This window comes from Scophthalmus maximus, chromosome 2 (genome assembly GCF_022379125.1).
Source record: "Scophthalmus maximus strain ysfricsl-2021 chromosome 2, ASM2237912v1, whole genome shotgun sequence".
NCBI lineage: Eukaryota > Metazoa > Chordata > Actinopteri > Pleuronectiformes > Scophthalmidae > Scophthalmus > Scophthalmus maximus.
In genome coordinates, this window is record NC_061516.1 from 26,053,621 (window position 1) to 26,072,207 (window position 18,587).

Below are 18,587 nucleotides of genomic sequence, written 5' to 3' on the forward strand. Positions count from 1 at the left end.
CATACTTTTTCTTAAACATGAAATTATAAATGTTTCCTTCAGGTTTTAGGACACAGGCGACTCAGCTGAAAGTAGAGAACGATATCAGAACAAACCTTGACAGCAACAAGCCGTCGGTTCTCGTACTACTTGACATTTTTTTGTGGCCCATAATATATTTTTGTCAATATTTATTCATTTTATTTTTATTACTTCTATCTCAATGTTTACCTTATTATGGTACTTTGCACGGTGGTTTACAAAAATGAACATAATTATTTTTAATATTGATAAAAATTGGTTACACCTGCTTTTCCTGACATGACAAATGAACCTGTAAATGTATAGTATATTTATGTCTTTTTTATATTGATGTTTTTACATTGTAGCACTTTGGCATTTGCTTTTAATGTAAAGTGCGTTACAAATAAAATGTTTTATTATTATATATTTACGATCTGAAATATATTTATATATTAACTACATATATTATATTATGTTTATGGATTGGGCCTTACAATGGATGTTAATTGATTAGTAATTGACTACAAAATGAATCGCCAACTATTTTAATAATCGACTAATAGGTTAAATAAAGTGTTTTTAATGGGCGGAAAAAAGTTAAAATTCTGTGATTTCATCTTCTAAAATGTGAATATTATTTGTTTTCTTTGCAAATATATTTGGTGTGTGGACAAAACAAAATAAATATTTTGGGGGTTTAGGGAAACACGTGGAAAATGTTTCACCATTTTAATGGACCAAACAACGAACCGATTAAATTGAGGAAAATAATTGACAGATGAATCGATAATTAAAGGGACAGTTCAGTGATTTTGAAGTGGGGTTGTATGAGTTACTTATGCATAGTTAATATGTTACTTTATGGAGATGGTGATCAGAGATGGCAGAGAAAGTCTGAGTCCCACTGTTGCAGAGGGGACCACCGAAAAAAAAGACAAATCCTTTCAATTGTACCCCGAAGGATGTCTTTTTTTCACTGCTTCAGTCTTCTGCCAGACGGCAGGAAAGCATTTAAAAATGTGGTGAAAAATATGTTTTTCGGTGGGCCACTCTGCAACAGTGGAACTGGGACTTCTTATGATGTCGTCTTCTTATTTCTTTTTTATATATATACAGATATGTGACCTGAAAACCGTATTATTGTTGGAGTGCTGATTTTAATTGTCTGTGATTTGTATATTTTTGTGAAAGCACTTTGTGAAGCTACTTCTGAAAGGTGCCATATAAATAAAAATAATTATTATAAATTATTATTATTAACTATGCATAAGCAACTCATACAACCCCACTTCAAAATCACTGAACTGTCCCTTTAAAGTAATCGCGAGTTGCCGCCTCAGACTTAAGACAGTGTTAAAACTCAACTCTCGCGAGATGCGCCGCGAGAACAGCAGCGTCAGCAGCGTCACTCAATCAGGAAGCGTCTTTTTTTAATTTATCGGACAATGATGGCTCCTTCCCCACGGCCCCGTCGTCTTCCTCTGCGCGGTCCAGTCGACGTCGGAGGGTCGAGTGTGTGTCTGCCGTCGCTCTGAAGTTAATCCGTGGTGAGAGAGAAATAACGATACCGACTGTAGTTGACAATCGAACCGTTAGTCGTTCCACCAGCTGAGCGTCATCCCGGTCCCGCTATCGCCGACAACTGCACCAGACTCCGTTCACAATAACGACGATTTACCGACGCGACGCGTGTTGCTCGACGAATGTAAATGTTTAGAACTCAACGTCAGACGTCTGAGGAAAGTGAAGACACCACTTTCTAAGTCGGGATGATAAAATATGACAAAATGTCCCTTTTTAAATGTAAAAATGAACTCTTTTTTTTTTAAATGGTCGATCTGCGTTTTCGTCCTCATCAGAATGCGCATCAATAAAACAACGTGCGAAAGTGATCTGGAAATTAATGTTCATACATAATTCACTAATTATTATTACATTATTTCCACTCATGTGTCAATCTGGAAAAACGTTACACACAATAACGAACTCGATCACCTTCGTTTTTTTAAAACACCGACTATGTAAATTGATTTCGCGCATGCGCGGCCGTGGCCTCGACCGTGTACGATGTCGAGCAGATCTTGTTACGTCATCTGCAGCTGAATTGATTTTTTATTATTCGGGTCTTTGGTGAACGATCGATGCTCTAATCGATTAGGGTTGAAAAAACTGATTATATAAAAAGAATATTCTGGTTACGTGTAGAGGTGTCAGCTCGATTCATTCACCGGTGAGAGGAAGTGAAAACATCATCCCTTTCAAAACATGAGCATCCTCTCTATGTATCCATGCTGCTGACGTCATATGTCGCTGGTCCTGTGTTTCTATGTGTGTACTATGTTATTTATACATATATTCTAGAGATGCAACAGTTAATCGATTAATAATTAACCACTAAATTAATCTGCAAATATTTTGATTATCGGTTCAAGTTGTTTGAATGGGGAAAAAAAGCTTCTTAAATGTGAATATATTCTGGTGTCTTTTCTGCTCTGTGACAGTGAACTGAAGATCTTTGGTGTGTGGACAAAACAAAACATCATGTTGGAGTTTTGGGGAAACACGATCAACATTTTTCAACATTTTATGAACCAAACTAAACGATTAATCTAGAAAATAATTGACAGATTAATCGATTATGAAAATAATCCTTAGTTGCAGCCCAAATATATTCATAATTTAACTTGGCAATGTGTCTGCTGTATAGATCCTCCACCGGTCAGAGTGTGATCTTTTATTTTGAAGAGAATCTCTGGTCTCCATAGTGACGTAATCCAGCCAGTCTCGTCTGGAATAATCCTGCAGGCCGGAGATAAGATGCTCCTGCGTGTTGTCCTTGTTGGAAAATATCATTTTCTATTCTTTTAAAAATAGAAACCTACAGTTTAACCTCTTTATCTCCCAACAGTACAGACGCAGAGCGATCACTGCTTTGACCCACGGAAGTTAAATGTAATAATGTTGCAGAACTCTCATGGAAAGAAATGCGGATGAAATTTTGATTGAAAGTGTGTAAAATTATTCACAGCACATTAGTGTGAAAGGGAAGTTTGGGGCCCCCTACTGAAGCTGCTGCCCCCGCGACCCGACCACGGATAAGCGGTTGAAGATGAGATGAGAGACATTAGTGCTGCAATATTCAATTATTTTCATAATCGATTCATCCGTGGATTATTTTCTCGATTGATCGGTCAGTTGTTTGGTTCATAAAATGGTGAAAAATGTCCATCGTGTTTCCACAAAACTCCAAGATGATGTTTTGTTTTGTCCACACACCAAATATATTCAGTTTACTGTCACAGAGGAGCAAAGAAACCAGAATATATTCACGATTAAGAAGCTGAAATAAGATAATTTTTTTCTTGAACCAATTAATCGATCATCAATTATTTGGTGACTCATTTAGTCGTCTGTTGCAGCTCCACAGCACATCTAGAATATTTAAGATTGATGCAATCTTTTGAAATTTTACAGTTTGCTCTATTATTTGTACTTACAGTGCTCGCTTTTTACTTGAATTTGCTTTATCCTCCCCTTGGTTTTTTCTATTTACTATGTTTACTACCTTCTTCATATATTTGCCAAACATTCGTCGATGTCAGTTATTAGATGAAGATTAATTTGCAAAACGTATTCTTGTGAAATGAAAAATAAAAAGACAAAATATCTGGAGAGTGAGAGCATCTTAGTCATCTCCAAAGTCAATGTAACGAGGGTCTGCCTCTGACCTTTTGACCACTTATGTCTCCGGAGTTGCTTCCCTCAGGCTCTGCTGCTCACCCACAATGCATTGCCAGAGGCTTCTGTGTGTCTTGGCCAGACTGAAGTAACCGTCACCACCAACACTCCACCAACACTCCATCTTGAGCACAGCGGCGTACTGTAGCAGGAAGGTACAGTCGGAGTCTGTTCACCATCCGTCTCATGTGACTCGTGATCTGTTCACTATCTCCTGTTCACTGTATGAAAACAATGTTTCTTGTTTCAGGTCCTGTCCTGGTTGGTCCTGATCGTTATCTCACTGAAGTCATGTCTGGTTCAGGCGACTTACCTGGTGAGTAATTCTACTGCAGCTGAAGATGCATGTGAGCTGTTAGGGGACAATCTGTAAATTGAAGTTACAGTGGAGGTTTGTCCTGAGGCCGACAACACGATAAGAATGAGCTCATTCATCGGTTCACCTCTTGCATGTTGTCACGTCTCCTGAAATTCTAACAATGGCGGACAATTACGATAAAATCTCAGTGAAGAGACGACTGTTGTTGAGTTGTCGTCGTCGTTGTTGTTTGCGTCCGCAGCCATCGAGGGCCCCGGGATGGGCGGGATGAGGCTTCCCATCGGGATGACCCGACGGGCCCTCAGCTACGACGACAACCTGGAGGCCCCCATGTCCACGCCCCCTCATGACATCAGCATCAACAACCTGTGGAGACGACCAATCATACCAGAGAGGAAGTTCACACAACTGGCTGAGGTGAGACACACACACACACACACACACACACACACACACACACACACACACACACACACACACACTCACACTCAGGGATGATGATGATGATGATGGTGTATTGTGTCCAACAGGAGGATGAGAGTGGAGGAGCAGCGAAACAGTCCACGTTGGCGGACATCGCCCCCTCCAGGTCATCAGGCGTAGTGAAAACCAAGGCGTCCTCCATCATCATGAACTCCCTCATCACCAGTGAGTTACAGTTAATGTCTCAGGACGGCCAACAACCTTCGTACACAAGGTTTTAATGTCGGATGTTTTAAAAGATTGATCCTGTCCCTTGTTATAATAAGTGTTTATGTTCTGTCTCACAGAGCAGACTCAGGACAGTATGTACAGGTTCGAGCAGAGAGCGGGTCTCACCGACACCAGCTACACGCCCCACAAAGGCCTCACCGCCGAGGAGACCAGACACCATCACCGCATGCCCGAGTCGCTCCAGGTGAACACACACACTCTGACAACACTTCACAACATACGTTTTCACAACATGTGTGTTCACTCGGCCCGTGGTGTTGCTTCAACCTCACACTGAAATGATTTACAGATGGTGGCAACAGTTTAATCCGTTTTCTTGACATACAGGGAAGTTAAACTCAACAGAAATCATGCTTGGATCCATGAATGTACAGTTTTTTGGGACCAGGGCTCTGCCACCGTTTGTTCGTTCATTCAAAACCTATTAATATGAACGTGTCACATGTCCACATTGCAACAGATTCACCATCAACACACACCTGCCAAATCTGAAGTAGATCAGACGAACGGCTTCCGAGATACACAAATCATATTCCTACACACACAGAGATTCTTCATTTCAATAAGATACTTTATTAACTTTAACACACAGAGTGACAGTGTTTGTTGTTGTTGTTGCTCTTTAGAAACTCCAGATCCAGAGCATGGAGGCCAGAGAGGAGCGGCAGAACTCCTCGGCCCAGTCCACTCCATCCAACACACCACACAGCTCCCCCAAACAACAACGCAGGTAAACACACACACACACACACACACACACACACACACACACACACACACACACACACATACACACACACACACTGTGGCAAGGCATAAACACAGACAATCAATAACTGGGTCACGTTCACACACCGTTTGTGTGTTTTTGCAGGACCTGGTTCGGTAGCTCGGGGTCAGAGGTCAGCATCAGTTCCTCCAACAGCAGCGTGGACATGGGCGGAGAGACGGCAGCAGGAGGCGCGGTGGAAAAGTGGAGCGTGTTCACACCTCGGCCGCTCATCCATAAGTCGACCTCTGACCTGGGATCAGACCCTGCAACAGGTAAACGGCGTCGCCCCGCTCACACTGAAACACTACTTCCTGTTTGTCACAGTCTCTTCACGTTTAAAGAACAACTGTGAACGCAGTACAGCTGCAACAGTTGATCGACTAGTAAATGAATCTCCAACTATTTTGATAATCAATTTATTTGGTTCAAGTAGTTTTTATGAAAAAAAGAGTCAAAATTCTCTGATTTCAGCTTCTTAGATGTGAATATTTCCTGGTTTCTTTGCTTCTCTGTGACAGTAAACTGAATATCTTTGGTGTGTGGACTAAACTAAACATCATGTCGGGGTTTTGGGAAACACAACCAACATTTTTCACCATTTTCTGACAGCTGATCGATGTAATTGAGAAAATAATGGACAGATTAACCGATAATTAAAATAGTCGTTAGTTGCAGCCCTAGAACGCAGACTTCCTCCTGTTGGTACGACGAGAAACAGACACGGTTCAGGATCTGCGACAGTGGACGAAGAAGTGACCTTTAGACTGAAAGTAAACACTGACTCACGTTTACAGCCGACGCACCAGGAGCTCTTCTCCTGTCAAGAGCTCCGCTGCGTCACCAGCCACATGTTGGATCAGATTCACATCGTTCACGTCTAGGTTTTTTTCATTGAAATTCACATCCAGTCTCCGGAGGATCGGAGCGAGGCGTCTGAAGTTCCGATGCCCATGTGAGCAGATTGAGTCTGTTTGGAAACTGTCAGAGACGTTTTCCTCCGGATGACGTTAGGTAACTGAAGAGCTTGTGAGGAGTGAAGGAAAAATGTTCGTAGACTTTTCTTCAACAAACCGTTGAACTTCTCGATATAAGAGTGTGATTTTTGGTTTTTTTGTAGTTCACTTCAAGTTGCATCAAGGAAAAGATATTAACATTAATATCAGTTTTTGCATGTTTTTCACTCACTATCTACTTCAACACATTATATTGATGATTAGCAGAAATACAGTGTTCTAACTAGAACATGCAGACACTTTTTTAAATATAGATTTTATTTATAGGACTAAAAATCTTTAATGTTATTTTGTGAACAGGCATTATTATCACTGCTGTCCCCCGATCATTGACGTAATCTTAAAATACATTCAGAACTGCCTTTAAGAAATGTCTTATTTTATTTTTTAACAAAACAAAGCAAGTAAAACTTAATTTATTTAAAATCTGAGCCTCGCAGTTTAAAGTGTTTGAATGATTGATGATGATCATTTAAATTAAGTCACAAAATGTATTACATTTTTATCTTATTACCTATAAACCAAAAAATGTTCTTCATTGCAGTTTATCTCTCACACTCACAGGTTAACTTTTTCTTTTCCACGGTGATGAAATAACCTTGTTGTCACTGAGCCGCTGAACAAATGTTATGTTCACGTGTTCAAACATTAACCTGGTGAGTTGAACATGAGCCTGATGATCCACCACCGACAGCCCTCTGTTGTCCTGATGAACCCAAACACGCCACGAAAACATGGATCTGAACAGACACCCAACGAGCTGCTTTTGACATTTCTTTTCACGTTTCCTCTTCTCCCAGCAGGCTTTGCTCTGCAGGCGTACCGCGGCGCCCAGAAGCCGACGCCCATGGCGGTGATGAAGTCGCAGGGCACACGGCTGGCGGACGGCACCGCGGCTCAGAGGGTGGCCCCGCCCCAAATGGAGATCCCCACGATGGAGGGTCGGCGGCAGGGGGCGCGGCCTCACAAGCTCAAACCCAGAGACATGAACATCCTGACGCCCTCGGGCTTCTGAGGGGAGGCGTGGCCTCTGTCGCGGCCGCCGAAGGTCCCACGACATGAAAAGCGTGTCACCGTGTTGTTACCAGGTATCATCACCGTGACCGTCACGCAATCTGTCGTCACGTATAAATTCATTTTAAATGAAAAACCATTTAGTCTTCAGTTCCTGTCAAACGATATCCTGTACCCAGGGCGATATTTCATCACAGATCAAGCGTTAAGAGTATAAATACTACTGATCCGCCGTCGCCCTCGAAGTATAAATCTGATTTATTACGACCAAGCAGTTTGTTTTTGTACTTTGTTTTTTCTACATCATTCCTGACAGGTGTTCTGATAATATCACCAGGTGAACCACTGAGGTCTGAGAACGCAGTGACGTCACTAAAGAAGGAAAACAAACAAGCGATTAGCTTCATCATCTACTGTCACTATTGTGAGTGTAATATTGTAGTGTAATAATCGCGGGTGAAGTCGGTGCGTTCACTTTCAGTTTGAGCGATCGTCTTGTCGTCGTGTCACCGTCACGCAAGTTCCCAGATCTAAAAAAAATAACTTTGTCGTCTTAAAAAAAACACAGAGCTGCCTGTCACTAGGCAGCACTCACAGAAGGTTTTAATTGAATGTGTCGGTTTACAGCAACATTTACAACGATATTATTTGTGCGCTTGTCGACGGACAAAGATTGAAGCATGAAGACATCAACCTTCTTCACAAACAGTTAGTTCGCAGCTTCCTTCAGCCTCAACCTTTCACCCGCTGTTGGCTCCTTTATTTCTTTTTTGATGTGCTTTAATTTGAAAATTTAAGAATTATTTCATGGGACCTTCGACAGCAGCTCCAACATTCAGACAAACACACAAAACAAAGCAAAAAGAAATAAAAAGCTCCCATCTGCTTTCACGTGTACATTGCGAGCTGCTTCGCTGTAAAATCAAACATGTCTCTTTTCCTTCACTCTCCAACTGCAGCATGAATCTAACCCCCCCTCAGATTTATTTATTTTTTATTGGTCAAGCTGAAGTTGAAGATGACGATGGTGGTTTAAAATCCCCTGTAGATGCACTTTACCCCCCGCCTCTCCGCAGAGAGTTTCCTGACACTGGCTCCACCTCTATCCGAAGCCCCGCCCCCCATCATGCGTTACTCTGCAAACATGTTACTGACGATTATCTTAACGTTTTATCTCTGTCTCTAAAACGTCTCTGACGTATTCTCAAAGGGGCATTTCACTAAGCAGGGACGAGAGAATAAATCAAACCGATTCCTTCAGTTGTAGATTCACAGTTTATATGAATCGAAAACAACCGGAAAAGAAATTGTAATATGAAGTTTGACTCAGGAACTTTGGCAGGCTCCTGCTCACTGAAACGTTCCACTTGTTTTTGTTTCAATGTATAGAATAAGAATGTTTTTTAGTTTTTTTTATATCTGCGACTGTAGCAACAGACTAAGTTTCGTTTGGATCAAAAGAAGAGACGTGTCCACCCGGTGTGTGTCGTCATGTGACCGAGTACTGGAAGAGTTTATCTGTTTTAAAAGAAGGGAAACTTTTCCTCCTTCTGTAACTTGATCACGTGTTGTGTGTGTGTGTGTGTGTATGTGTGTGCACAGAACAAAACACACTCTGTAAATATCAAATGAATATGACTGTTTCTCCTCAGTTACATTTTCCTAAGTGTTTTCCGTAAGTGTGACGCTGTCTCCCTTTAGCTCTCGTTCCTCGGTTCAGAGACACTGAATTTCTAATAAATACAATTTATCTCTTCAACATTTCTCCCAAGTTCATGTTAAAGAGACATTTCTCTGGATTGATTCCGTCTCTATATGGTTTATTTATCCTTTACCAAAACTGTTTGGAAATTGAGAATAAATGTTACAATCTCAAAAACAAGCGCAAGCGTTTTTTTTCCAACTGCCTCCCACTGTTTTTTTCCACTGAGTTCGACAAAGCAGATCAGTAAAAGTTGAACTGTGGATTAGCGTATGAATATTTCCTGTTTCTATCGTAACCCAGTGGCGACCCACCGTGACGTCACCCGTTGGTTTGTGAGGCCGTGTTCTCGGGCCAGAACCAGATAGGAGATCGCAACGTGATCGTCCACTCTTCTTATTCGTTGTTTTCATTGGGTGTTGGCGACCAGCGTTTTATTGGGTGTTGGCGACCAGCGTTGATAATGCGCATTGCGCAAGCAGTGAACCGATGAGCGAGCTCATGTTCTCGGCCTCGGCGCGATGTCGGGTTTGCCAACACGTCGGCGAGTGAACAACCAACCTAATATACACTGAAAAGATTTACTGATTACATTTATGCGTGTAAAACATTTTGTTTTTCTTGTGTTTTATTGAAAAAGTGGCTTCATGCAGAGTGAACAGGACGTTTCAGAGGATCAATGTACACATTCAGACACTGAATCATCATGTTTCTGTTGGAGAGCATTTCCTGCACAAGTCATTTAGTATAACATCCAGTCAATATCTTATTATTATTATTATTATTATTATTATTATAGCAAAACATCCAGTTGATTCAGAGATCTTGAAATACCAACTCATTTGACGTATGAAGATTCTGTGAATCAAATTCCTCCATTGAACAGAGGAAAGACAACAATCGACGTTGGTCCTGAGGCCGAGAACATACAAAGAACCATGGACACTCAGATTTCCCAACATAAAGCGCTCACTACATGTTGGAACTGAATCTCTTGCAGGAAATGAAAAGTCTGTGATCTTTTGATGTTAAGAAATATGCAAAAGGCCGTGTAGTGTTCACAGTGATGAAGAGAATAAGGCAACTCTTTGACGCCTGATTGAGAAAACTTTCCCACATGGAATTCAAACTTCCTTCCATCTAGACGGACTTCTTCTTTTCTGAAGCCTGCTGCAGACTAAACAGCTTTGGCTAGGTGTTTCCTGTCCCTTGAGGTCTTTTTCTCTTTTTTAGAACTGGGACTGGAATACATTTTTGGCACAAATAAATCCATTCTGAGACGCATCTTGACCTTTCCTCTTGAAAGGTTCCCCGGCAGTAAGATGCTGAACATCAAACGTTTGATTGTATCGTAGCCCAGAAAAAAACAGGATACTGATGGACGTCTCTCATCTTGACTTCTGAACCTCCTTGAAAGTCACAGTTTGTAACCGATTTCCATAAAGCAAGTCTGCATCATTTCTCCAGTCATCTAAACCACCCATCTCCAAATGGGGAAGTCCACTGTACAGATTTGGAAGCTCGCCAACATCCAAACCTGCAGTAGGATTTCTTACGATTGTCTCCTGGATCACACAATCGCTGATTTATTTTCTCGCCTTGCCCGTTTTCCTTCAGGATCTGATGCCTTAATGTTCAACTCTGAGTTGGATCTCCTGTCAAGATCGTCTTCTTCCACTTGTTGTTTATCCATCCATCCCTTTCATCCAGCTCATTGCAGTGAACCCTTACACTTCCTGTCTAATTTTCTTCTGACCTCTCCATACATGTCGAAGAATTTGTCTCTCTCTTTCTGCTCAGAGACTCCCTCCTCCTCTTCCTCCGTCTCCTCCTCTTCGTCTGATCTGTCCGTACATCTGGAAGAACAGCTCCATCTCCCTCTGCAGCGCGTCGTTCCGGAGGTCCGCGTCCGTTTTGGCTTGCTCCATGTTGCGGATCTTGATCTCGGCGACACTTTGGCTGCGCTTCTGCTGCTCCAGACTCACCCGGAGTACAGCAACCTGCCGCTCGAGGACGTCGTTACAGCGCTCCAACCTGCAGCACACAAGATATCACATACCAGCATGCTGCACTTTTTAAATCAAGACTAGTGCAAGTATTCGTTTCCACTGATTTAGGTTTAAGTTATTTGAGCTGTACCTTGAGCCTATGTGGTGCAACTAAGCAAATACTTTTTGTCTGTTGAACTATCTCATTCCAAAGACGTGGGCCTTAATATTTTGTCAGAACAGTTTCCACTCCTCTGGGAAGACTTTCCACCAGATTTTGTAGCCAAGTTACAGGGAGTTGCCTATGATGTTGGTCGGATGAGGTTGAGGTCAAGGCTCATTGCAAGACAATCAACTTCTTCCACACCAAAGTGGCGTTTGGATTGAGCTTCGGGCACAGGGGCATTTCTGTCACCGCTCAGGTTTAGAAGATTCGGGTGACTTAAAGAAGTTGGTAAAAGTTCACCTGGATTTGGGCTTGGCGGGCAGAAGCAGGCAAGGACAAACAGTTGGCAAAGTCAAGGCAAGAGCAGGTAAACCAGGCAGAAGGCAAAAGGAGCAGGTACAAGGTACAAAATAAGAAACAAAATAAGACAAGGTAGGCAAAACAGGCATAACAGGTAAGAAGGACTGGAACGACAGGGAACAAGAGGAAAAAGAGTCTCACCTCTGTATTCTGGCCTGGTACTCAGCCTTCTGCTGGGCCATCTGCTGCTGCAGCTTGGTCAGGAGCGAGTGAGCCTCCTCGGACTGTGACGGAGGTTCAGACCCATGGAAGGACTCTGGAGGACCGGAGGGGAGGAATACCTCTGAGCTGCCTGTACTGAGAGGGCTTAGACTGAGTGCAGAGGCTGGGGAGTTAAGATGGTGGTGGTTGCTGTTGTCGTCCTCGTCGTCATCATCATACTCATTGTTATTGTTGGTGTCTTCATGATCACCATCATCATCAATTTCTTCTTCTGCTGGCTGACACGAACGTAACCTTTGAGGTTTCTTTGGTGGCATGACCGGACTAACCGCCGCCACAACATCACTGCTCTCGTCCAATGGTAGGACCTCACAGGAGGACCATGAAGAGGACGAGTCCCTTCTCTGCAGAGCGTCGTCTAGCACTGCCTCCTCTTCACAAGTTCCGATATGGTCTCCAGGATCATTGGTTTCAAAATGTTCACCAATGGCGTCCTCCATCCTCTGACGCAAAGACGTTCTGTCCATGTTGTCGTAGGCAGAAGGGGTGCTGTCCTCCTGAGCCTCACTGCTGCCACCACTCTCTGTTTCTCGCACTGCACCTTCTTCCTCTACAGCACCGGAGCTCAAGAAACCACCATCTGCCTCTACCGTGCCTGGCCACGGCTTTGTCCAGCCCATGAGCACCAATCTGGGCTTGGACCTGTCCGGAAGTGAGTCTTGCAGCTGGAGGCTGTCTGTAGAATCTTGGATATTTGCAGAAGATGGTCCTTGGCCTGCATGATCCTGTTGATAGCCTAGTCTGTCAGAGTGGTGCTGGGGGCGCTGACTGGAGGAGGGCAGGGGGTAGAAGCAGTTCTCTGGTTCGGAGGAGGTGTAGCGATGGCCGAGAAGTCTCTTCCGGGCCCAGGACGAGTCTGAGTTGGCGGCAGCAGAGAAGATACAGCTACTGAAAGAAAGAAAAAAAGAGGTAAGACTTTCTAGATGATCAACTTTTAAAAAAATGCAAAGTAATATTTAGCATGGATGATTTGATAGGGGATGAATGTAGGGTGGGAAGGCTATTGGTTAGGCAGGTCTGGGACAGATGTATAAATGGCCAGGAAGGAGGAGAGTCAGTATTGGGGATTCGTCGCAGGTGTAGGGTCGTCTGAGCCTTTGAGCCCCAGACAGCACCTGGAGAGGGAAGGATGGGAGAGGATTGAATTAAAGAGGGAGGGGTTGAATGGAAGAATTTAGGTCTGGAAAAACTGAGGCAAATTGGTAAGGATGGAAAGATTACCGAAACCATAGTGACCAAACGACAATAATCTGTGTGTCGTACCTGTGGTTCTGTGCGTCTGAGGCGGACTGTCCCGGCTCTCTGGAGCGGTCTGCAATGAGAGGCACGGACAGCTGGCGAAGGCAGGGCAGCGGGTGAAGGTGGGGCTGCCTCAGAGCGATTGGCGATGCGCTCGAACCTCCAGGTGGACGGTTGGAGATGGGCGGGGCGACTTTGGCAAACAGAGACTCGTGCTCTCTGATCAGCGCCAACATCAACACATGGACCAAGGCTGCACCTAGGACACAGATAGAGAGATGAAGATTTTCTCTGGTAATATTGTAATATTGTGTTTTTTTATTGCCACTCAAGGGTTTCTGATGATTTTGACGGAACTTGACAATCGAGATTTGACCACTAAGGTGCAGCTGAGACCTATTATCTTGAAACTCCAGCCACTAGCCAATTGATTGCAATTCACATGCTCCTATAACATAATTCACTTTTTGGCTTGACGTTTTACCTCCCATGATGCTTTGTGGGTCTTCGGCTTTGGCTCGGAGGATGTTTGGCCCAAACACGGTGGCCAAGTTTTGGTCGCTCATTTTGTTGCTGCCAGAGAAACTCTGCACTTCATTCAGAAACCTGAACACACACAGAGACACAATGTTCCTTCTGTCAAGGTTGAAGTGTCAGAAGATAATTTACTTCACTGAAGCAAAACATGGTGAATTCCGCAGTTGATTTATACTCAGTCGGACTGATGTTGAATTACTGTCTAACCTTTGATCAAAAAGGATAAATGGTGAACGATGTGGCTGCGTAAAGTCACATCCCAACTGTGTACATACACCAGTCAGGATTCCTACCTACTTGCTGTTATTTTGAATGACAAATTCATTCAACAAAGGAATTTTCCACCACCCAAGAAAACTGATTCCACATTTATGTTCACTTTTTCCATCAGTTTTTCCATAGAACAAAATGTTGCTGAAGTTGGCTTCTTACTGGCAGATAAAGTTGAGTATGTTGAAGTTTGCAACTGGCAACTCATGCAGAAGATTCCTCAACTCCCCAAAACCCTGAGGCAGGAGGAAGGGATGGAGTTCAGGGAGGGGGAAGAAAGAAAAGACACAAGAAGGAAGAAGTATAGAAATTATGATCATACTGTATGTTTACCAAAAGGTAAGTCAAAGTTAACATGCCACTGCATTCACGAGCATGTGGGATTCACAAAGTACCTGTGCCTGGTCACTCGTCAGCGTCTGTCCACACAGCAGAAAGTCCTGGTAACGGCTGTAAGGAACCAAAGGCTCCGGCAGCTGCCTGAGGTAGAGCTTGAGCAGCGATGCCACCGTGTGGACGTCTGTGCTGCTGCAGGCAAAACGCGCAGTGAGCTGACATGACAACAACAAAAAAACACGACAGGGAAAGAGTAACGACAAGAATCGTACGGCTTGTACCTGTCGAAGGACGGCCTCTCCCCTGAATCGAAAGCGTCCTGCAGCTCCTTCACCAGACTGGCCTGTCCTGGCTGGCGGAACAAGCCCACCTCATGCAGGCCACGCTCCCGGATGAAGGTCGCACACTGCTCCACCACCAGAGGAACCAAGCGCACCCCATAACGTCGCTCGTACAGCACCGTCTCCTCCAGACGCTGACCAAAGACCCCTGCAAGGAGGGAAGATTCGCACGAGATTCCTACAGGACCAAGGTCGACCTCAGCCACTTAAAACAAACGTACAACAGTCTGAACGTTGTCAGCAGTTGCCGAGAACATTATTTCGTGAGATCTGTCGGGGGAACTGTCTGTCCTGACTCTTAGAATATTTAGCCTAGTTGCAAGGTTGGTCGCTCTTTGTCCCGAATTTGATGACAACATTATCCAGAGAGAGCTAAATACGCCCACAGAGGCTGGAGACGGGCAGGGGCACAATGCACTGACCACTTGTTGATCTGTGTAACGAACCAGAAATCTCAATATATAGAGCTCTTGTAATAAATACTTCTGCTTAAGACATCCAAACCATAACATGGGGAGTTTGGGGTGTTTTGGTGTTTCCTGTGTTTACCTGTGAAAGGGATCCAGACGCCCCTGTTGAGGCTCTTCAGCCACTCGTCACCCTGACCGGCGCTGTTGGAAAGGAAGAAGTAGGAACCTGGACTGGCCAACACGTCTCTGTTTCCTGCAATTACACGAACAATGGCACACAACATGTTTAGGTTTTTTTTATTTTCACAAGAGCGTTTTTGAAATAATCCGTTGCAATCACGCAGAAGTCATGAGCAGATAGAACTTTTCTTCATGGGGAACAGATGTGAGAATGATATTTAAATGTTTCTGGTGAAGCCACAAACCTACGGAGGGAACTGTCGCTGATATTGATTGACATTTACAGTAGCCGCTACCTTGGCCCCGTGTCTGTGGACTGAACTGATTAATTAGACCGGAGTGACACAGAGGAAGACCATGATCGAATGGGTTTTGGAGTCAGGCCATGATATATGTCTGCGCCGAGACAAGTGCAGCCGGCGGTGCGTTTTCACTGGATGCAAAATTAGTAAATGGCCCGAGAGCAGGATGAGTCATCAAACACTTTGACAGGAGAAGAAAAGACCGAGATCTTGATGTGAAGATTCTAAGATGTTGTAAAACTGAGAAGTGTTTTTTCATTTCATGAGGCCTTTAAGAATTATAGTGGCTCTTAACGCAAAACTAATTTCTACATCATCATTATCTTCATCGGCTTGTCCTTGTACTGCAGAGGGTTTTTACATTTTAGTATCTTTATTGGCAGATATAATCACAACAGCTAATACATTTTGGAAGTTAGGAAACACACAAGCACACACACACACACACACTCTTTTCTCCCCAATTTCCCATAATGCTCTACTGTCTGTCCTCCTCAAAGTCACATCTTACACACATAGACACATGCATGTATGAAACACACACACACACACACACACACACACAGTCACCTCAGACAGGAGACCCTGAGTCAGCATTAAACTGATGTCACTGAAGGGCAACACACACTGTGCTGGAGGGATTAGCAAATAATATGTTGATGGTTTGTGTGTGTGTGTGTGTGTGTGTGTGTGTGTGTGTGTGTGTGTGCGTGCGTCTCACCTTTGTGGCCTGTACTGTCATGTTTCCAGGACTTGAAGCAGCTGAGTCCCATGCTGCAGCGCTCCTGTACCGGGTTGCTATGGTAACGCTGGCAGATGCTCAGAGGAAATGAAAACTCGTGAAAGTTCAGACGGACAGATGCTGTGTTCCCCTTTAAAAGTGCTTCTCTCCGAAATATTTAAGATGTTTATGTCCTATCTTTTTTTTGCTCATTGGACTTTGAGTGTGTGAATCTCTCCGGTAGATGTAGAGGTCCAATCCTTACATGAGAGACGTCCTCGGTGGATGTGGCCCCTTGCTGTAAATACCGGCTCCTGGATATGTCGGATTCAGGTGACTGATGTGTCTTTTTGTAGCACAGATTTATAGACAAGACCCCGGGACGGTCTTTAATCTAAGAGCTTGAACGAGAGGTTTCCTGAGCGAATGGTGCAGGAGATTCCAGTGGCCTCATGGAGAAGTTCCTCCTCTTTCACAGAGGTTAAATACCCTTTAAAATGAGGGAGTGAATCAGGTTCCCAATGGATATTGAGGATTGAACATATGTAGGAAACTCAGCCTGACAGGGAAGCGTCAAATGGACGTTTTACAAAACGTTTTTCAGAAGATTTTCCTTCGGGACAAATTCCTGGTGCGACGATTCAACATTAAACTGAGGTTCCTGCAGGTTTCATGAGCCACAGGAGGAGCTCCAGAAGGACGTTCAACTTTACTAAAGAGGATATTTAAACGTCTATGTTATTTTCAATTCAGTATCCAAAACTCAAGATGGACAAGGCGCATGGAAGAGAAGATGGTGGTGGATAGAGAACCTGGCACGGAGCTTTGTAGTGGAGTAGGTTAAAGAGGGACGTCTCCGATGGGAATCCAGCCTTGAAGAACGATCCCATGTGGAGAGAAGTTCCTATCGATGATGGCTCGGGACCTCGAGGACAGAACCTCGTTGGGTCGAACCTTCAAGAGAAGTTCCTGTTAAGTACAAGAGAGAATAAAGTCCCGGGACGCTCCAACCTCCCCCCGTTCACCAAGCAGACGTCGCCTCTCAGGCGATTCTTCAAACCATTTCTCCTGCTGTCTGTGGAAAGCGCCATTTGCCGCCGGATGCTCAAACTGTTTCGGTGGATCATTTATCTCCGCGGCCGCTGAAGACACGGCTGACCTGCTGGCGTCTGAAGGATTTCCCGTCAAACAAAAAGCTCAGAACTCGCGAGAGAACGATCGCAGCGTGCGACAAAGGCTTTTGGAAACACGTTCATCCATCTACAGGAATGTCAAATACCCAGTGGTCATCTGTCCTGTTGACTGAGACCGTCTGAGACACAGGATCTGGATTACTTCACCTCTTTGTTCTATCTCTTCATATTTATATATTTTTCTCTCAGCAGTTCACAAAAAGTGAAACCGTCCTGAAGAAACATTTGACTTTCTTTCTCGTCTCCTTTTCCTGTTTCCTTCCTTCCATCGCCCGACCAGTCCACGGTCCATTAGGATCTCAGTGTTCCCTCCTGTATCCTCCCTCCCTCTCTACGTCCTTTGCTTTATGAGCTCTTTAGCTGGACGTCCTGCTCCATTCCCAGAACATGGTCCACACATCTGAGTGTCGCCGTCCTCTTCCTCCGTCTTCCCTTTCCTTTCTATTTGTCTCTGTCGATGTCCATCTCTTTGTCCCCGTCCAGCATGTCCTCCCCACTCAGCCTCTCTCTCTCTCTCTCCCTTTCTCTACATTTCCCAGCAGTGTGTGTGCCCCCTTGTTGCCCCCTCCCCATTTACCTCATCAATAACCATGCTGTGTGTGTGCTGTGTGTGTGTGTGCGTGTGTGTGAAGGCTGTGCATTAGGAAAATTGGTTCTCTGCGACGCAGCGCTGTTTTACCAAAGTAATCACAGCTGATGGTGAGAGAGAGAGAGAGAGAGAGAGAGAGAGAGAGAGAGATGATCTGGCTCAAATTCTGCTGCTGCTGAAGTATGGTCTGCTACAGCACACACACACACACACACACACACACACACACACACTCTCTATCATCATGATTCAAGTGGACATAAAAGTAAGAGATGCCCAGTCAACTCAATCAAAGTATGAGAAACCTCATTCTCTCTCTCTCTCTCTCTCTCTCTCTCTCTCTCTCTCTCTCTCGCCCAATACGTACAGTCCAATTCAATAAGCCTCATTGGTCTGAAGTACAGTACAATAATAAAGCTAAAGCTTTTTGTTAGTGATCAATATAAGCAATCAAATAT

General features: G+C 44.0%; 2 protein-coding genes across 5 annotated transcripts; one reads left to right on the forward strand and one right to left on the reverse strand.

Annotated features, from left to right (window-relative positions):
- The first annotated feature begins 1,392 nt into the window (after positions 1–1,392).
- Positions 1,393–9,455, forward strand: LOC118301068 (putative monooxygenase p33MONOX). 3 transcript variants are annotated; one of them, XM_035626149.2, is made up of 9 exons: positions 1,393–1,550; positions 3,757–3,896; positions 3,992–4,057; positions 4,302–4,477; positions 4,591–4,708; positions 4,831–4,958; positions 5,401–5,504; positions 5,649–5,818; positions 7,360–9,455. In XM_035626149.2, the coding sequence occupies exons 3-9, from the start codon at positions 4,033–4,035 to the stop codon at positions 7,572–7,574; spliced, it is 936 nt and encodes a 311-aa protein (XP_035482042.2). In that variant the 5' UTR covers positions 1,393–1,550; positions 3,757–3,896; positions 3,992–4,032; the 3' UTR covers positions 7,575–9,455. The 3 variants fall into 3 exon arrangements, with proteins under 3 accessions (XP_035482042.2, XP_035482044.2, XP_035482043.2); XM_035626151.2 differs by having other exon boundaries at positions 7,363–9,455; XM_035626150.2 differs by having other exon boundaries at positions 1,397–1,550; positions 3,770–3,896.
- Positions 9,456–9,881: 426 nt separating this feature from the next.
- si:ch211-247j9.1 (rho GTPase-activating protein 24) lies at positions 9,882–17,966 on the reverse strand. Of its 2 annotated transcripts, none has more exons than XM_047330625.1 (9): positions 16,348–17,966; positions 15,284–15,397; positions 14,675–14,882; positions 14,453–14,582; positions 14,220–14,293; positions 13,735–13,856; positions 13,275–13,509; positions 11,931–12,899; positions 9,882–11,309 (listed from the first exon to the last, which is right to left on the reverse strand). In XM_047330625.1, exons 1-9 carry the CDS (start codon positions 16,397–16,399, stop codon positions 11,072–11,074), a joined length of 2,142 nt encoding a protein of 713 aa, XP_047186581.1. In that variant the 5' UTR covers positions 16,400–17,966; the 3' UTR covers positions 9,882–11,071. The 2 variants fall into 2 exon arrangements, with proteins under 2 accessions (XP_047186581.1, XP_035483084.2); XM_035627191.2 differs by having other exon boundaries at positions 14,453–14,585.
- Between the last annotated feature and the right edge of the window lie 621 nt (positions 17,967–18,587).

Bases quoted from the DNA above. Each gene is read 5' to 3' on its own strand.
- LOC118301068 (XM_035626149.2), top strand. From the start codon at position 4,033: ATGTCTGGTTCAGGCGACTTACCTG. The intron at 4,478-4,590 runs GTGAGACACACA...TGTGTCCAACAG, and splicing joins AGTTCACACAACTGGCTGAG to GAGGATGAGAGTGGAGGAGC. The intron at 4,709-4,830 runs GTGAGTTACAGT...TCTGTCTCACAG, and splicing joins CATGAACTCCCTCATCACCA to AGCAGACTCAGGACAGTATG.
- si:ch211-247j9.1 (XM_035627191.2), bottom strand. From the start codon at position 16,399: ATGGGACTCAGCTGCTTCAAGTCCTGGAAACATGACAGTACAGGCCAC. The intron at 14,883-15,283 runs GTAAACACAGGA...CCCTCCTTGCAG, and splicing joins CGTCTGGATCCCTTTCACAG to GGGTCTTTGGTCAGCGTCTG. The intron at 13,510-13,734 runs GTAAAACGTCAA...TCTGTGTCCTAG, and splicing joins CCCACAAAGCATCATGGGAG to GTGCAGCCTTGGTCCATGTG.